At 38.9% G+C, this 20,105-nt stretch overlaps 2 protein-coding genes across 2 annotated transcripts; both read left to right on the top strand.

The window, feature by feature from the left end:
• The first annotated feature begins 1,690 nt into the window (after nucleotides 1-1,690).
• Nucleotides 1,691-4,635, top strand: LOC121055609. The gene is made up of 3 exons (XM_040528492.1): nucleotides 1,691-1,961; nucleotides 3,193-3,407; nucleotides 3,862-4,635. Exons 1-3 carry the CDS (start codon nucleotides 1,691-1,693, stop codon nucleotides 4,441-4,443), a joined length of 1,068 nt encoding a protein of 355 aa, XP_040384426.1. The 3' UTR covers nucleotides 4,444-4,635.
• Nucleotides 4,636-7,726: 3,091 nt separating this feature from the next.
• On the top strand, nucleotides 7,727-19,432 carry LOC121055503. The gene is made up of 6 exons (XM_040528018.1): nucleotides 7,727-8,006; nucleotides 8,096-8,210; nucleotides 15,534-15,719; nucleotides 16,489-16,766; nucleotides 17,991-18,205; nucleotides 18,659-19,432. The coding sequence occupies exons 1-6, from the start codon at nucleotides 7,727-7,729 to the stop codon at nucleotides 19,238-19,240; spliced, it is 1,656 nt and encodes a 551-aa protein (XP_040383952.1). The 3' UTR covers nucleotides 19,241-19,432.
• The last annotated feature ends 673 nt before the right edge of the window (nucleotides 19,433-20,105 follow it).

The following is a 20,105-nucleotide window of genomic DNA, read 5'->3' as shown; positions in this document are numbered from 1 at the left end:
AACCCCAACCTCATCCGTCTCTCTCTCTCTTTTATAAGTCCGGAGTAACCCTAGCCCTAAGGGCCTCTCGTCCGTGGATCTGGACGACGGCGTCCTGCTCCTCCCCACGCCCTCTCGCCGGAGTAGGGAGCTCGGCGTCTCTTCCACTAGCGACGGGCGGCCTTCTCCTGTTGCCGGGGGCAGGCAGCCTCCTCTTTCCCCAGTTCGGGACGCCACCTCTCCAGCGCAGGATCCGCGGGCGCGGCGAGCCTTCCTCTGTCGGAGCGCGGCGTCCTCCTTCAGTTTCGACGAGCGGCCTCCTCCTCTAGCCGGCTGTTAGGGCCTGTCCCCCTCGCCGGAGTTCAGTGACTCCCTCTCTCGCCCCCTCCACCTCCGGTGCTACACCTGGACAGGGTGAGTTCCTTTTTCCTTCTTCCCCTTTTATCTATTTTAGTGTTATTTTGCACTTAGCTCGGATCTGAAATTTTTTATGTGTGGTGAACTGGTTTGGTTACTCAAATTGCTGCTAGTTATTTTGATGATTCAAATGGAACTTGTTCAGGTATAGGGTTCTTTTTATGCTAGTTATGCTGAAAATCCATGTTCACCTAGCACAAACAATACACCTATTGTACATATACATTCCAATAGTTTGGTATTCAATCATGCTCACTCCTCTCCTCGTAATGTAATTGAACGTGCATTTGGAGTGTTGAAGATGAAATAGCGAATTCTGTTGCACATGCCTAGCTAGCCTGTGGAGAAGCAAAAGTTGATTATAATTGCTTGCATAGCCCTTCGTAATTTCATCCGTGATAGTGCTTTGGCTGATGTTCTTTTTGAGAGATGTGACAATGATGAAGAGTATATGCCACCTATCAATACACCTGAAGAAGAAGACAATTATGTTAGCACCACATCCAATGATGGTGATATGTGCGTCTTTCGAGATTTTATTGCAAATGCTTTGATGGCGGACAGAGGACGCAATATATAGAAATATGAAAGTGGTTTAGGTTGTTCTTTGTTATGTGCTTGGTGTACATATGGTATTGGCGAAGTAGTATTTTGCTATGTGCTTGATGAACACAACAAAGTGCAATATTTTGTATGTGCTTTATTTATGAACACATTGCGGTGGCAAAGTAATATGCACGGAACCTATTACATAAGTAATTTAACTTTCTTATTGCCTTCAAAAAGGAAATTATAATTTTCTTGACTACCTTTATGACAATTTACAATTTTTTAAAAATTGTATAAAAACATTTATGTACATTGATGTAGTTAAACCAACCAATGTAGAAATAAGCAGAATCCCCATCTACTTCAGGGTATTTCAGACAATTCAGCCTCTCAGGACACTAGCCAGCAAATTCTCAGAAGCTCCCCCAAACAGAGCCCTCTCAACTTTTTAGAATCTCAAGTTTCCAGAATCTCCAGCTAGCTTCTCAGAATTTCCAGCTCCCCAAACAGGCCCTAAGTCCCTAACCCCAACCACGAGCTCCCTAACCCCAACCACAAGCTCGGTGGCGGCGGTGTAGGAGGAAGAGGTGGGAGACTATTGCTACTATTTTGATATAAATAATTCCTTTCTCCAGCCTTTTCGTTCCCATCCGTCGTCTTTCCGATATGTTTCAATTTTATTAGTATAAATACATATGAATTTTATTAATATATATACATATGGATTAGGTTTTGAAGAACCACCATGGAGGATGTCTTCGATTTGCCATTGTTTGTGGAGGAGGACGACAAGGAGGCGGCGGCGGAAGCAGCGAAACAGAAGCGACGGGAGCAGAGCTTGAAGCCCCGGCGGCCGAGGCCGACGAGTTATCGGGACACGCCGGAGGTGAAGGAGAGGTGGGCGAGGAGTAGTGCTCTGGCTTCCCAGTATTGGGAGCATGACCCCAAGACAGGGATCAGCTACTACACGCGCGCCTGCTTCCGAAACCTCACCATCTTCGACCTTGACAAGGAGAGTATGTGTCATGGCCACATCAACAATCTATTACTCCAGTCTATCATATTGTTGTTATCAATACACTGCAATTTTTTTTCTAGCACACTGCAAGATTACGCTCATCTCTAGCAATATTCCATAAATCAACGCACACCCACTATGCACATGATTTTGATAATCCAATCAAACACGTGGAGTGAAGGCAGGCCAATAGTTTCAGGCACATGAACAGGAAACAATGCAATAAGCACAGAAAAAATGATTTGCTCACCTTCTATCAAAGATTAGACAAAGATATCCGATTCATATCTTATCATGTATCTATTTGGGAGATGTTTTTAGTGGAGCAAACTACCTTAAAATTCACTAGATGGGATCCTCACTGAATGGAGAAATTTGATCATGTGCCACTCTTCACAGTGGCTCTTGATCATTCGCCACTCCTTATCTTGCAATTGATAACTTGCCACACTGCCCAAAAGGACTGTTTGTCACTTTTGGCATAGATAGTCAGTGCTAGTACCACCAGCAGCTAGGGTCTTGTTTTTCCAGTGATTGCAAAATGCAAATTGGCAGTAAATTATATCTCATTGGAGACCTTGCACTGGACGGGCTAGACACCGACGGTGAGTGACATTTAGGTGTGGGGGCCTGAAATGTTAGTGTCCTTGAGCCAGGGTGGTGGATGAGGAGGGAGATCATGCGATGTCAGGGATGATGGGGCCATTGGGGGGGGTACCAAGCAGATAAATTGTAGTTTGCCTCCTGTGGATGAGATGCAAATGATCAATTTTCTCATTTCGGGCAGGTCCAAGCCAAACACAGGGAAGCTGTTATATGAAGAATTAGACAGCTCATACTGTTTAGGTTTTGCTAAGATGAGCAGATATTGCGATGGATTTAGTTCAGTTTCTCCCTAGTTGTAAAATATCCCATGCAGTATGCTATTGAACATATACTCTCTCTGACCTCATAGATCTTATTTAGCAAATGGACAGGTATGTGGTTGGATTTTCTGAAGTATATATAAGATTAAAAAGTAGCCAGATACTTTCTCAACTGCAATAATTTTGTTTCTGAAACAACTAAAATAATTTTCATAATTGTATTTCCGTAACAGCTCAAAAGATAGGGACAACCCTGTTTACCTTATGAAAACTTTTGTCCTCTAGAGACATTATCAAACGTACACTTTTGTTAACACAATATTCTTCCCTGTTGCAAACTAACTCCATTTTCAATTTTGTCAGCGCAATATGGTCCAATGCGTTTTACAGACGCAATTATCCCAGAGGATCACATTTTGACTAGCTCGTTAAATGTAATATCTCTGAAAGTAAAATCATCAGATGTTGGCTACCCTATCAATCTATATGGGACTGTGATAGTCAGAGATGGATTAGATTTTAACTGCATCACCATCTTCCGGCGCAATAGGAACAATTGCCAAGTTATCCAGTCAGAGGTATTTTAAAGAGTATCTCTTCACACTATTAATCTCTCCTATTTCACATAATACATCGAACTAATTTCTTTACAGTTATGTACAGTTAAAGGCATACTAAACCTAGCTACATTTGAGTTGTCTATATGCATGACTTGGACTAGTTTCATACAAAACACAAATACCTACTTTTTTTTATGTATTCAAATATTAAGTCATGTCATTATATTTTAATTTGATTGATCATGTCATCATATATAATTATTGCAATTAAATGATTGTGTGAATTTTGATGAGCTCAGTCCAAATTCTTGCCTAGGTTGCTAGCAAATCAATTTAATATGAATCTGCGTACAGGTTTAAGGTGGTTAATAAATAATAACAATACTATTATATTCTATGGATAATTATCATTTATTTTATATATATCATTAGTGTGACATATGGCTAACGTCTTGTGTAATTTTTCTTGTAGAATGAAGATATAATTCTCACAGGACCAACTAGAGGAATTGTTTTTTATGGTGAAATATTTTTTGAGATAAATTTGAAGATTAAGGAGAATGAAGAGTGCAATGACAAGGAATTTAGTAAAGGATTGCTTGAAATGAAAGTCTACACTCGTCGGTTTAAGATTGTGACTGAAACCTTGGAGAGTAGGCTCAGTGAGGTGGAACTTGTAACTGCTTGTGTTAAGGAAGCACTGGAGGGCACTGTTGAGATCAAGATTCTGTCAGATTCTGAAGTTTTTCATGGGAAAATTACGGCTTGCACAACAGATGTTCCGAATGATATTGTACTGTATGACAGTGATGTCGGTTCTCCAAACGCAGTTGGTGATGACAGAGTCGTGCAGCTGCTGCGACGTGTCGTAGCAGTGTCCAGAAAAGAGATGTTGATATTGAATATCCATGCCCATAATATTCATCAGAATCATGTCGTCAGTCGCAGTTTGAAGTTCACCCCATTCACTAGAGGCTCTAATGAGGACGAGATTAGCTGTGGTATTTACAAGATGCGGGTGAAAGTTGTTTGGTCAACCTTGTTGATGGGTTAGAATTATACTCTACTGAGAGTCTTTTTACAAGATGCGGGTGAAAGTTGTTTGTAAATTAACAACTTTGAGATGAATTAGAATTATACGCTATTGGGAATATTTTTCACAGATCTTGTAGCTTATGCTAAACTCGGTGGTGTAAATAATTAAACTTTTAAGCTAGCTGTCATGCCGAAATTGAATGTAAGTGGTTACAGGGCAGTTTTTTTGATAGCGTTTGTTTTTGACGCCATAGTTACTGAACACGTGTTATCATTTCCCCGTATGTAAAGCTGAGATTAAGAGAGTAAATATCATGAAACAAACAAGTACTTTGACAAAACTATCTATACTAATATAAAAACAAATGAAATTCTTTTCTACGCCAATGTAAAATGTATAAATTTAAAATTAGTGTAATAACTAAATGACCCAAATCACTCTAGGAAATTAAACGGAACATCAATTTTATTTAGTCACCTACCATTCATATCTACCATTCATATATAGGAAACTATTGTAAAAGTTTTTTTTGGTGCAATAAGCACTTCATAAATCTGTGTATTAGTTATATATATTTGGGAGCTCATCTTTCCCTAGTAGGGCTATGTTTATGATTTGCTCATCTTTTTGCCTTTTGTGGCAAAAACAACATGACGTATTTAGATATGATAATTGATTTATGATTAAAACTTTTATAGACATGTGTTCTTATGACCTAAAAGCAAAGACTGAAAAATAAACTAAAATAAAAAAACTCTAAAATCAACTCTAAATTTAAGATTAAATATTTATATTTTAGCTTATAAGTATAAGCAAAACCAAAAGATGAGCTCGTCGAGAAGTACTCCCTTCGTATTTAATAAATGACATTATTAACTTTTTTAGTATATGTTTGACTTTGGATTTACTATGTCCATCAAATTATTTAGATTTATTCTTGTTCTTTACTTCTCTAGGGACGTAGTTATTATGAAAAATTACTAGAATTTCTATCAATTTTTTAGAGGTACTCTAGTACTGTAGCTGCTTGTAATAACATGAAAACTAGTTAGTAACTGTATGATGTGAATTTACTTGTATTAGAAAAAAAAAGTGCTGTGTTTACCTGTGAATTTTTATTCACATAGTTACTTATTTTTACTCTTCCACAATGCAGTACTTGTAATTTCATGAAAATGAATTTTCATTTATGTTGATGGTTAAGTTACTCAAAAGCATATTTAATATTGAACTTATTTTTTAAATGTATTTTAAGTTAAACATAATTTTTTTAGAAAGAACAATACCAGACCTAAACATTACTACCTCCGTTTCATAATGTAAGATGTTTGATTTTTTTAGTTGCAACGTTTGACCATTCGTCTTATTTAAAAATTTAGTACAAATATAAAAAAATAACAAATCGTGCTTAAATTTATTTTGATAATAAAGTAAGTCACAAGCAAAATAAATAATATTTCATAATTTTTTTGAATGAGACAAATGATCAAACATGGGAAGCAAAAAGTCAAACATCTAATATTATGAAACGGAGGGAGCAGCAGTTAGCGAGTGCGTAGATTACAGTTCTGAGGAAGTAAGTAAATACTTTATAAATATAAATAATAAAGTGTTAACCCGAAATGGGCCGAAACAAAAGGAAGGTTGTTCTGGGAAGGCCCGGTCCAACTAACTGAGCAAGCACGCTCACGGACAGCCTACTGCTATTCGTTGCTTGGGTAGGGGTAGAGCACATAAACAATTAAACAAACACTCGCAGTGCGTGCGTGCGGCATGGCCATGGCACGCCGCCGTCTCCTCCTCTCCTCCTCCGCCTCCGGTACTTCTCTCTCTCTCTTTATTTTTTCGCACCATTTTTTTCCTCTTGTTCTGGCTGGTTGCTTCCATTTCGCGAAATCGATCGAGGTTTGTTCCGCAGCTTAATTAGATCCAGGTAGGCCAGAGCCCTAGCTTACCTTCACGGTGCTCTCCACACCGTACCGCTCGCTAGGGTTACTTACCTGCTAGCTATTCGATCTTCCCGTTCGTCCGGCCAGATCCACAGCCGGCAGCATCGTGCATGCATACACGGCGTGCGCCGTCGCCGACCACATCTTCGCGCAGTCGAGGAAGCGTGCATGAGGTGTGGCATCCGCCTGAGACTTTGGTGCGCTGTTGCCGGCGCGGACGGCCTTCCCCTGCGCGGCCGCAACTTCTCCGCGTGTCCGTGCGTCCGCGCGGACCACGCCCTAGCCCCTTGCTGCTCGCGCCATGGCCTACCGTCACGGCTGCGACCTACGCCTCCAGTGACCGGGCGTCGACGGCAGCAACGACGCGGCGTGCGCCGGATCCGACCGCATCTTCGCGCCGTCGAGGATGCGTGCTTCGAGGTGTGGCATGCCGCCTGAGACTTTGGTGCGCAGCTGCCGGCGGCGGACGGCCTTCCCCTGAGCGGCCGCACCGCCTCCGTGTGTCCGTGCGTCCGCGCCGACCACGCGCTAGCCCCTTGCTGCTCGCACCATGGGCTATCGTCACGCCTGCGACCTACGCCTCCAGTGACCAGACGTCGACGGCAGCAACGACGCGGCGTGCGCCGGCGCCGACCGCATCTTCGCGCCGTCGAGGATGTGTGCTTCGAGGTGTGGCATGGCCGCGCCGTGCCAAGCTCGCTGGTCGCTGGGTAGGGGGGTTAACACCTAAGTAATAATCCATATGCATGCTTCATTGTAATGTTTATCATTTGATTGATCATCGTACATACATTTTGATATACTGATCTCCTTGTCGTCGTCTGATGACGATGACCTGACCCAATTAACCCTTCAATATGGTTAATTGGATAGTCCATGCTATTATATTTTTTACGGTTTTAAAATATACCATTACAATTCATATATTTATAGATATGCCATTACAATTTAGGGTTAATTGGATCCATGTCATTACAATTTTTAAGGTTTTGAAATATACCATTACAGTTCATCTATTTGTAAATATACCATTATAATTTAATATATATTCTAGATGTGCCATGCATGCATGACAGTGATGCAGTACAGTTTAGTCGATGATGATGGTGATATTTGATATGATCCGTCTATTCATTATATTGATGTGGTGATGATGCAGGCTAATTGAAGATCGATCGATTGAGAGGATATGCTATTGGGGGCCATAGCAGAAACTGGATTATATATCAAGAGAGGAGTGGATGGCGACGGACAAGTTCCATTTCCCAATAGGTGATTTGGTGAGTTCTAGTATAAAAAACACCTATTCCTCTCTGATTAACAGCATCATCTCTCGAATCACAACTAGAGCAATGGAAACCGTTGAGGGAAAGCCTGTGTGCATGCAAGGCTATTATGAGATCGTGCTATTTCCTAAAACTGGAAGTGATTTAGCCTTGAATCATGCTAATGGCCGTGTCCGCATCCTTTTTGATTACCACAATCTGTATCTGGTTGCTTTTAAGTCACACGGGATGTGGCACAAATTCCCGGACCTCGATCCTAAGATTGTTCCAGACTATGCAAGCAATGAGCGAAAGAAGTATTACAAGGTGAAGAACATTCCCTTTGAGTCCAACTATGGTGTTAGAGGTATGTCAGCCGATATATCTGAACTGAAAATTAGCAAAGAAACTCCAATCCGCATATACAAGACATTGAGCCTATATGATTCTGTTCAGCAAGTTGGAAGAGTCAAAATACCCGACCTACAGAAGATGCTATTTATGTCCTGCGCTGTATTTTCAGAGGTGCTCAGGTTCCCTCTTATGAAGAAGTAGGCTGTATACCTGATAGGTAGGTCAGTGAATGATAAGAGTAAAGTCAGGAAGGAGCACACAGTTCTCGTTCAGCGGTGGAGTAGTTGCTGCAAGGCTCTTAGAGAAGGAAGACAAGCTTTCGAGGTGATGCCTAATCTAGACATACACACGTTCGACGAGTTGCTTGCTGCGATTGGTGTTGTTTTGCCCATTTGATATACCTGTTGTCTTTTACTCGAAGGAAACTGTACATATTGACACGTCTATCGCTACCTCTTTTTTGAGACAAAATACTCCTAGAGATTATCCATTTCAGTACGCACCAAAGATCTTGTTGCAGGCTAGTATTGCCATTTGCGACGTACATGCATACATAATACATATTATGTTGGTGCTGTTTGTGCATTCTGCAAGATAAGCCAACTATTACGTCGTTGCTTTGCATACGCTCTCTAGCTATATACGTAGGTATGAAGAACTATCTTGCTTGTTGAGAAAAGGTAGGTATATAACTGAACATAAGTGTCCGTGCGTGTTGATGCATGCATGCATGTTGATACATAGTACAATTAATTAACGAAAACCATGCATTTATATGTAGAAATTAAGAACATTTACTGGACATTTACATTATTGTGTTGCTCTGGATTGTTAAACTTAAATGTGCTTGGAAAATCTGATATCTCTCCTTAACTACTCTCTATGATAGGGATAATTGTGTTCTTAACCCTGCTTTGGAATACAATTGTGATTTCACCCTTCTTTTTGGCATTTTGGCCCTCGTCCTTTGAAACTGAAGATATGGTTTTCCCCTAAGCGTAAGTCATCTTGAATTCTTGATGGTGCTATATACTACCACGGTACCACCCTCCATCTCAAAATACTACTGTTTCATCTGTTATTCAAAATTTTCTCAACCCTGGTTCTATTTTGGCTATTCCCGATGAACTCCGCCACAACTAGCTGATTTGAATTCGATAGCAAAAGTTGATTGGAGTGCACGGCCATTGTAGCACCAAGCCACAGTGGCCCTGCACTACACGCGCAAAATCCACAAAACCGACTGTGTTTTTCTCTTGCACGTGCATGTGCATGCTTACATTACATAGATCAATCTGATTTCATTGGACCTTCATTACACGTAACCTATATACAGTTTCTGCATAGAAAGTTTACACACATATATATAAATGGTCAATCTATCATTAATAGCTATGTTTTTTTTATCATCATGCAATGTGAGAATGACTATTTGACATAAATCCGGAGTTTCTTGAAATATTTTGCTTAAAGTTCCTATAGTAATAAATCAAATCATAACAAAATACTCAATAAGATCATGTATAAAGAGTTGTACCCATAATTGTATACTTAATTTCAGCGAAAACAAACATTTAAATTTATAAACATAAAAAACGCTGTACCATTTCCGATCATTTTCATCCTGCTGCGAGCAGGATGCTTCTGTTTTGGGATGAACAGGGTGCTGACATCCTGGTGTGGATTCTGGACTTTTGTATGGATAGATCAATCGAGTTGGGATTTATGTTTTAGACAGTCAAAACAAAGCAGCCCAATCTAGCTCCCCTTGTAGAAGGAAAGTCTGAAATGCAGCCCAATTCTAGCCTGCAGGCCACGCGCCGGCCCGATCGTTACTGATGAAGATTGACGTGAAAAATATCTTTTTCACCGGGCCTCCGAAGAGTCCAGTTGAATTTCTTGTGACAGCTTCATTGCTTTTTGCTGAAATTAAACATAAGTAAAGCAATTTAGTAATGACTAAAAATGATTTTAGGTAAACCTTTTCAGGTAACGACTTAAAAGAGAAATTACGGTGAAAACTCCCCAAAAGTTAAATCAAAATTTAAGTTATAAAATTTAAATTTTGGCTTATAAGCGTCAAAAACGAGGACTAAGATTCTAGAGAAGTTTAGTACTACACATTTTACTACAATAATCATTGTTTTAGACAAAACACATAACATTAGAACATTTATACGGAAAATTGTGGCTAGAGTTAAAAACCTAGTGAAAGATACCCCTTCAATTCTAATAGATGGCACCATTAACTAAATTTTAAGTATATGCTTGATCGTTTATCTTATTTAAAATTTAATGCAAATATATAATAATTTATACTTAAAGTACATTTGTTCATAAACAAGAAAATAAATAATAATGTAATTGTCTACATGTGAAAAATGGTCATCGCTATCGTTATCTATTAAAGACCGGAGGCTACAGATAGGCGCTGATGGTACCGCGGGTGAACTAGTTTTGTGTTAAAATTTGGTTTATTTAGTTAAGTGGTCAAATATAGACCAAACTTTAATGGTATCATATAAAAAATATGAAAGTAGTATTAGACAATGCATGGGAGACAAATAAGAGAACCGATAAATTTTCAATGGCGAATAACGATGATCCGCGCTGCGTGAAGAGGCGGCTAACGAGAGAGGCCCCACCACTACGATATTGGAGTGTAAACTTTGCAACGAAACAGCGACTGCAGCTGAACATGTACTAACCCTGTCATCAGCTGGAGTGTAAAGTGGCAGTGCAGATAGTGCCAGATATATCCATGTGAGACACCCCATATTGCCCTAGACAATTAGGCATGGGTGTTAATTTGTTGATTAATCCACCTTGATGAGCCACAACGATATATGATGGACATGAAGGAATAACCATGAGCACTGATCTACTAATAATCATTAATCATGGTGCAACTTTTAGGTGAAGAACGTGGGCATTATTCATTAGAGTGCCATGACCTTTCTCTCTTTTGGGAGATCTGATAGGAGATTACCTGTAGTTTTTTAAAGGCTAATTTGATAGGTGTTCCTGTGTTCGAGCATACCACACATTTCTAGAGTAGCATATGTATTTTTTATATATTAATATTAAAGGCTATTCATGCCGTTCGTAACCTAAATTCTCTTGTTTTTCGTGCACACAAAATAAGTATATTTTTTTTACTAAAAATTTTTATAAAAATTCTTTAAAATCAATTTTGATTTTTTATATCTAATAATTAATTAATGATATATTAATTTACTGCTATGTTTTTCGTGCCGGTTACTGACCTAATAAATAACAGGACCTCAAAAGCATATATAGCATAGCAACTGTCAAACTGACGTACAAACTTTTACTTGATTAATACTAGAAAGCAGGTGTGTTGAGGATTAAATTCATAGAAATGCAAAAAATTTGACAAAACGCTGACAACATCGTAGATTTAAAATAGTACTTACTCCATTCCATATTTTAAGAATTTATGATTTTATCTAGATTCATCAACTGATTGGTGTATATGGTCAGTGTGTGCGTCTAGATTCACTTAATATAGGGCTACAGATTTAACACACGAGGTTTATTGCAAAGGTCCATATTGATCCCTATTGGCCCAAAATTCGTGCATTTCAAAATGTCGATGGCTATTCGCTGGTTTTTCACGACCAATGCCTGCATGTTTTTCCACATGATCGGTTGACAAATGGCGGCAATATCATGCTGTGCCGGCACATGCTTAATTGTATGTAACACTGTCATGTCCAGAATAATGGAGTACGATTAAGAGCAGGTACAATAGCATACTATAAGCATAATTTAAAGAGATAAGAGTAGAGAGAGAAGAGATGTGAGCTAGTAATTTATAGCTAGCTGTACGTGGACTCCAAGACAAAATATGTGTATGATATGTGGGACCATGTATTGATGTTTTCTAGGTAACTATTGTATTAGTTGACAATTAGATTGACTATAGATAAATTAGAGCTAGTAATTTGCTATACTATTGAACTTGCTCAAAGAAGGCATTGGCACTGTTACAGATTCCCAGGCAATGAACTCCCAATTTAACATCAATAACATCCCATCCGTTTGTGTCTATTATCAATTGCAATATGATATCAGCCCACAAACTTGGACCATAGCTAGCTGCTCGATCGTCCGAATGAGCATGTTGTGTAGTAGCAACGATATTTTCTAATTGTCGTTTATCGATTATAGATGTACGTTTTTTGAGTTTCTAAACGGTATATTTGGTATAAAAGTTTTTATATTAAAAATCTTGAAAATCTTGTGCGGCACTAGTATGTACACTGTTTTTTATAACCAACTACGTGACAATTAATCACATCTTAACTAGGATACGTTGGAGTGTATAAAGTGAACTGCCCATATTTTTATGCTTTTATATTGATCGATGCATGCAACTTAACATAGTATCAAAGACAAAGGTCTTGAGTTCAAATCCTGGATGACAAAACTACAACCTACTCCAATATTCCACGTTTGAGACTTGAGTAGTCTCATGATTTAAAGTAAAACTAAAGTGTAGGCTGCATTGACCAATTAGTTAATGAAGTATGACTTGTCATAGTTGTAGCAACCATCCAAAGAACTACCTAAACAATTGTGGCATACCTAAATTTTAACGTGACAATTTATGGCTCTGCGCCAATCAGTTCTCTAATTCCTCTATTCCTCCTGGTGACAAGAAAACGAGACTAAAGCAGCCATAGATCTTTTTGTTTGTACTTTTATTTAGCAACTATAAAAACAGAGCTGGACAACCAAACTGACAAAAACAAACTCTAAAGTTAATCCAAAACCAAATTCTAAAATTTAAAATCAGCTCTCATGTTAAGCACACACTTAATCATAGACCGACATGGCCATAACCAATCTCATAATTTCAGTGAAATTTCTCACTCTATATATGCAAGTGGCTGCCTTGTTTATTGATTACCTGCTGATTAATTAAAGCAAGAGTCCACATGATTCTCCAAAATTAGTTAATAAGCAGTACATCGTTGGGGTACTTTGTACGGTCGAACAATAGTATACGGTTGCATCTATCCCTTCTGTCTCGCGTCCTAGGTGCTATCTGAAACACCAATGCGTGATGTTGCTTTGTTTGCGTCCAGCCCTGTTCAGTTCCTAAAATCTTTTCCTAAAAACATCACATCTAATCTTTGGACACATAAATAAAGCATTAAACATAGATGTAAAAAAACTAATTGCACAGTTATGACAGAAATTGTGAGACGAATCTTTTGAGTCTAATTAGACCATGATTAGCCATAAGTGCTACAGTGACCAACATGTGCTCATAATAAATTAATTAGTCTCAAAAAATTCGTCACGCAGTTTCTTGGCGGAATCTGTAATTTGTTGTTTTATTTGTGTCTAAAAACCCCTTCTGACATCTGATCAAACATCTGACTTGGAATCTAAACACAACTTGAGAATCCTGCCCTGTAAAAAAAAATTGAGAATCCTGCCTACTTGACATGCACCTCCATTTTATTGGATTAAGATTTTCTGGCTTAACCGTTGACGCGTTCGTCGATAATTAGATCCCATTATCTATGAGCCCACGAGTCAATGACCGCGTTTCATTCATTTTACGTTAAAAGTGTCTCATTTCTGTACATATGTTTATTGAAATTCACGTTCAACTGGATATGCAACTGAGCATGTCATCTCGACGTGGTTACATTATAGGACACCTCCATTGGGACACCATTTCATCGCCTATGAAGCTGAGCTGCGATCTGAGGCAGCTTAGTCATAATTTTAATTGCATTTATGTATTTATTTTTGAATTATCATACTAGTGTGTTGGCCGCTTGTCTAATCAGTTCCTTTTTTATTTGAAACTCGTCTAATCAGCTTCTTAAGGTTGGAAGAAATATTGCTCTCCCGTTTACTCCACTGTGTCCGCGTGTCATGTAACCCACAAGTCTTTTTTTTTTGGCTAATTAACTTTCCACGTCTGCTTGTTATGCCTCCGTTCCTAAATACTTGACGCCGTTGATATTTTTATAACCATTCGTCTTATTTAAAAATTCAAAATTATTAAATATTTTTATATCATTTTATTTATAGCTTACATATTTAAAAAAATTGAATAAGATGATTGACCAAACGTGTATAAAAAAGTCAATGGCGTCAAACATTTAGGGACAGACGGAGTAACTTACAACAACAACCATAATTGAATTTTAACTCTTATCATGCATGGTCTTTCATCCTAGTCTATTTTGTAGTATTAATATTTGAATCACTAATAACATAGATATAAAAGGTTTTATCTATAATTACCACAATTGTTTTCTTTTGCTGATAAATGATAAAAGATAAAATATTGTCTTATTTTTAATAGCTATTTAATATTATAAATAATGAAATTAACTACTATATAGCTAAAATCTATTGTCTTATTTTGCGCATGAGCGGTTTGGGGGGCCTCCGCGATAAGTGAAACCCTGCATGAAACGATGCGATAAAAAACGAATATGATGAAACGTCTTTACACCTCACCTGAATCACGATTAACGAATACAATAAGGCACTTACAGCTTGATGGTCCTAACCTAATGTTTGTTCGAGATCGAAAGAGTGCCCTCGGGAGACTACAAGTTCCATTTCCCAATAGGTGATTTGGTGAGTTCTAGTATAAAAAACACCTATTCGCATTTTTTCCTATTTTCCTTCCTTATTTTGTTTCTCTTATATATATTCCGAATCCCAAATATTTCCCTACCTTTTTTTTTCTTTCTATTTTCTCCAATCCCGTGGGCCTTAGCGAGCCCAGATATCGTTATGGTTTCAACTTACGAACCCCAACCTCATCCGTCTCTCTCTCTCTTTTATAAGTCCGGAGTAACCCTAGCCCTAAGGGCCTCTCGTCCGTGGATCTGGACGACGGCGTCCTGCTCCTCCCCACGCCCTCTCGCCGGAGTAGGGAGCTCGGCGTCTCTTCCACTAGCGACGGGCGGCCTTCTCCTGTTGCCGGGGGCAGGCAGCCTCCTCTTTCCCCAGTTCGGGACGCCACCTCTCCAGCGCAGGATCCGCGGGCGCGGCGAGCCTTCCTCTGTCGGAGCGCGGCGTCCTCCTTCAGTTTCGACGAGCGGCCTCCTCCTCTAGCCGGCTGTTAGGGCCTGTCCCCCTCGCCGGAGTTCAGTGACTCCCTCTCTCGCCCCCTCCACCTCCGGTGCTACACCTGGACAGGGTGAGTTCCTTTTTCCTTCTTCCCCTTTTATCTATTTTAGTGTTATTTTGCACTTAGCTCGGATCTGAAATTTTTTATGTGTGGTGAACTGGTTTGGTTACTCAAATTGCTGCTAGTTATTTTGATGATTCAAATGGAACTTGTTCAGGTATAGGGTTCTTTTTATGCTAGTTATGCTGAAAATCCATGTTCACCTAGCACAAACAATACACCTATTGTACATATACATTCCAATAGTTTGGTATTCAATCATGCTCACTCCTCTCCTCGTAATGTGATTGAACGTGCATTTGGAGTGTTGAAGATGAAATAGCGAATTCTGTTGCACATGCCTAGCTACCCTGTGGAGAAGCAAAAGTTGATTATAATTGCTTGCATAGCCCTTCGTAATTTCATCCGTGATAGTGCTTTGGCTGATGTTCTTTTTGAGAGATGTGACAATGATGAAGAGTATATGCCACCTATCAATACACCTGAAGAAGAAGACAATTATGTCAGCACCACATCCAATGATGGTGATATGTGCGTCTTTCGAGATTTTATTGCAAATGCTTTGATGGCGGACAGAGGACGCAATATATAGAAATATGAAAGTGGTTTAGGTTGTTCTTTGTTATGTGCTTGGTGTACATATGGTATTGGCGAAGTAGTATTTTGCTATGTGCTTGATGAACACAACAAAGTGCAATATTTTGTATGTGCTTTATTTATGAACACATCGCGGTGGCAAAGTAATATTCACGGAACCTATTACATAAGTAATTTAACTTTCTTATTGCCTTCAAAAAGGAAATTATAATTTTCTTGACTACCTTTATGACAATTTACATTTTTTTAAAAATTGTATAAAAACATTTATGTACATTGATGTAGTTAAACCAACCAATGTAGAAATAAGCAGAATCCCCATCTACTTCAGGGTATTTCAGACAATTCAGCCTCTCAGGACACTAGCCAACAAATTCTCAGAAGCTCCCCCAAACAGAGCCCTCTCAACTTTTTAGAATCTCAAGTTTCCAGAATCTCCGGCTAGCTTCTCAGAATTTCCAGCTCCCCCAAACAGGCCCTAAGTCCCTAACCCCAACCACGAGCTCCCTAACCCCAACCACAAGCTCGGTGGCGGCGGTGTAGGAGGAAGAGGTGGGAGACTATTGCTACTATTTTGATATAAATAATTCCTTTCTCCAGCCTTTTCGTTCCCATCCGTCGACTTTCCGATATGTTTCAATTTTATTAGTATAAATACATATGAATTTTATTAATATATATACATATGGATTAGGTTTTGAAGAACCACCGTGGAGGATGTCTTCGATTTGCCATTGTTTGTGGAGGAGGACGACGAGGAGGCGGCGGCGGAAGCAGCGAAACAGAAGCGACGGGAGCAGAGCTTGAAGCCCCGGTGGCCGAGGCCGACGAGTTATCGGGACACGCCGAAGATGAAGGAGAGGTGGGCGAGGAGTAGTGCTCTGGCTTCCCAGTATTGGGAGCATGACCCCAAGACAGGGATCAGCTACTACACGTGCGCCTGCTTCCGAAACCTCACCATCTTCGACCTTGACAAGGAGAGTATGTGTCATGGCCACATCAACAATCTATTACTCCAGTCTATCATATTGTTGTTATCAATACACTGCAATTTTTTTTCTAGCACACTGCAAGATTACGCTCATCTCTAGCAATATTCCATAAATCAACGCACACCCACTATGCACATGATTTTGATAATCCAATCAAACACGTGGAGTGAAGGCAGGCCAATAGTTTCAGGCACATGAACAGGAAACAATGCAATAAGCACAGAAAAAATGATTTGCTCACCTTCTATCATAGATATCCGATTCATATCTTATCATGTATCTATTTGGGAGATGTTTTTAGTGGAGCAAACTACCTTAAAATTCACTAGATGGGATCCTCACTGACTGGAGAAATTTGATCATGTGCCACTCTTCACAGTGGCTCTTGATCATTCGCCACTCCTTATCTTGCAATTGATAACTTGCCACACTGCCCAAAAGGACTGTTTGTCACTTTTGGCATAGATAGTCAGTGCTAGTACCACCAGCAGCTAGGGTCTTGTTTTTCCAGTGATTGCAAAATGCAAATTGGCAGTAAATTATATCTCATTGGAGACCTTGCACTGGACGGGCTAGACACCGACGGTGAGTGACATTTAGGTGTGGGGGCCTGAAATGTTAGTGTCCTTGAGCCAGGGTGGTGGATGAGGAGGGAGATCATGCGATGTCAGGGATGATGGGGCCATTGGGGGGGGGGGGTACCAAGCAGATAAATTGTAGTTTGCCTCCTGTGGATGAGATGCAAATGATCAATTTTCTCATTTCGGGCAGGTCCAAGCCAAACACAGGTAAGCTGTTATATGAAGAATTAGACAGCTCATACTGTTTAGGTTTTGCTAAGATGAGCAGATATTGCGATGGATTTAGTTCAGTTTCTCCCTAGTTGTAAAATATCCCATGCAGTATGCTAATGAACATATACTCTCTCTGACCTCATAGATCTTATTTAGCAAATGGACAGGTGTATGGTTGGATTTTCTGAAGTATATATAAGATTAAAAAGTAGCCAGATACTTTCTCAACTGCAATAATTTTGTTTCTGAAACAACTAAAATAATTTTCATAATTGTATTTCCGTAACAGCTCAAAAGATAGGGACAACCCTGTTTACCTTATGAAAACTTTTGTCCTCTAGAGACATTATCAAACGTATACTTTTGTTAACACACTATTCTTCCCTGTTGCAAACTAACTCCATTTTCAATTTTGTCAGCGCAATATGGTCCAATGCGTTTTACAGACGCAATTATCCCAGAGGATCACATTTTGACTAGCTCGTTAAATGTAATATCTCTGAAAGTAAAATCATCAGATGTTGGCTACCCTATCAATCTATATGGGACTGTGATAGTCAGAGATGGATTAGATTTTAACTGCATCACCATCTTCCGGCGCAATAGGAACAATTGCCAAGTTATCCAGTCAGAGGTATTTTAAAGAGTATCTCTTCACACTATTAATCTCTCCTATTTCACATAATACATCGAACTAATTTCTTTACAGTTATGTACAGTTAAAGGCATACTAAACCTAGCTACATTTGAGTTGTCTATATGCATGACTTGGACTAGTTTCAAACAAAACACAAATACCTACTTTTTTTATGTATTCAAATATTAAGTCATGTTATTATATTTTAATTTGATTGATCATGTCATCATATACAATTATTGCAATTAAATGATTGTGTGAATTTTGATGAGCTCAGTCCAAATTCTTGCCTAGGTTGCTAGCAAATCAATTTAATATGAATCTGCGTGCAGGTTTAAGGTGGTTAATAAATAATAACAATACTATTATATTCTATGGATAATTATCATTTATTTTATATATATCATTAGTGTGACATATGGCTAACGTCTTGTGTAATTTTTCTTGTAGAATGAAGATATAATTCTCACAGGACCAACTAGAGGAATTGTTTTTTATGGTGAAATATTTTTTGAGATAAATTTGAAGATTAAGGAGAATGAAGAGTGCAATGACAAGGAATTTAGTAAAGGATTGCTTGAAATGAAAGTCTACACTCGTCGGTTTAAGATTGTGACTGAAACCTTGGAGAGTAGGCTCAGTGAGGTGGAACTTGTAACTGCTTGTGTTAAGGAAGCACTGGAGGGCACTGTTGAGATCAAGATTCTGTCAGATTCTGAAGTTTTTCATGGGAAAATTACGGCTTGCACAACAGATGTTCCGAATGATATTGTACTGTATGACAGTGATGTCGGTTCTGCAAACGCAGTTGGTGATGACAGAGTCGTGCAGCTGCTGCGACGTGTCGTAGCAGTGTCCAGAAAAGAGATGTTGATATTGAATATCCATGCCCATAATATTCATCAGAATCATGTCGTCAGTCGCAGTTTGAAGTTCACCCCATTCACTAGAGGCTCTAATGAGGACGAGATTAGCTGTGGTATTTACAAGATGCGGGTGAAAGTTGTTTGGTCAACCTTGTTGATGGGTTAGAATTATACTCTACTGAGAGTCTTTTTACAAGATGCGGGTGAAAGTTGTTTGTAAATTAACAACTTTGAGATGAATTAGAATTATACGCTATTGGGAATATTTTTCACAGATCTTGTAGCTTATGCTAAACTCGGTGGTGTAAATAATTAAACTTTTAAGCTAGCTGTCATGCCGAAATTGAATGTAAGTGGTTACAGGGCAGTTTTTTTGATAGCGTTTGTTTTTGACGCCATAGTTACTGAACACGTGTTATCATTTCCCCGTATGTAAAGCTGAGATTAAGAGAGTAAATATCATGAAACAAACAAGTACTTTGACAAAACTATCTATACTAATATAAAAACAAATGAAATTCTTTTCTACGCCAATGTAAAATGTATAAATTTAAAATTAGTGTAATACCCAAATCACTCTAGGAAATTAAACGGAACATCAATTTTATTTAGTCACCTACCATTCATATCTACCATTCATATATAGGAAACTATTGTAAAAGTTTTTTTTGGTGCAATAAGCACTTCATAAATCTGTGTATTAGTTATATATAATTGGGAGCTCATCTTTTCCCTAGTAGGGCTATGTTTATGATTTGCTCATCTTTTTGCCTTTTGTGGCAAAAACAAAATGGTCATCGCTATCGTTATCTATTAAAGACCGGAGGCTACAGATAGGCGCTGATGGTACCGCGGGTGAACTAGTTTTGTGTTAAAATTTGGTTTATTTAGTTAAGTGGTCAAATATAGACCAAACTTTAATGGTATCATATAAAAAATATGAAAGTAGTATTAGACAATGCATGGGAGACAAATAAGAGAACCGATAAATTTTCAATGGCGAATAACGATGATCCGCGCTGCGTGAAGAG

Source organism: Oryza brachyantha, chromosome 10 (assembly GCF_000231095.2).
Source record: "Oryza brachyantha chromosome 10, ObraRS2, whole genome shotgun sequence".
In the NCBI taxonomy this organism is placed as follows: Eukaryota; Viridiplantae; Streptophyta; class Magnoliopsida; order Poales; family Poaceae; genus Oryza; species Oryza brachyantha.
The sequence above is the reverse complement of the archived record's forward strand: the minus strand, read 5'-3'. Positions and strand labels throughout refer to the sequence as shown.

Bases quoted from the DNA above. Each gene is read 5' to 3' on its own strand.
- LOC121055609 (XM_040528492.1), top strand. From the start codon at position 1,691: ATGGAGGATGTCTTCGATTTGCCATTGTTTGTGGAGGAGGACGACAAG. The intron at 1,962-3,192 runs GTATGTGTCATG...CAATTTTGTCAG, and splicing joins CTTCGACCTTGACAAGGAGA to CGCAATATGGTCCAATGCGT. The intron at 3,408-3,861 runs GTATTTTAAAGA...TTTTTCTTGTAG, and splicing joins GCCAAGTTATCCAGTCAGAG to AATGAAGATATAATTCTCAC.
- LOC121055503 (XM_040528018.1), top strand. From the start codon at position 7,727: ATGGAAACCGTTGAGGGAAAGCCTGTGTGCATGCAAGGCTATTATGAG. The intron at 15,720-16,488 runs GTGCGTCTTTCG...TAGGTTTTGAAG, and splicing joins ACATCCAATGATGGTGATAT to AACCACCGTGGAGGATGTCT. The intron at 18,206-18,658 runs GTATTTTAAAGA...TTTTTCTTGTAG, and splicing joins GCCAAGTTATCCAGTCAGAG to AATGAAGATATAATTCTCAC.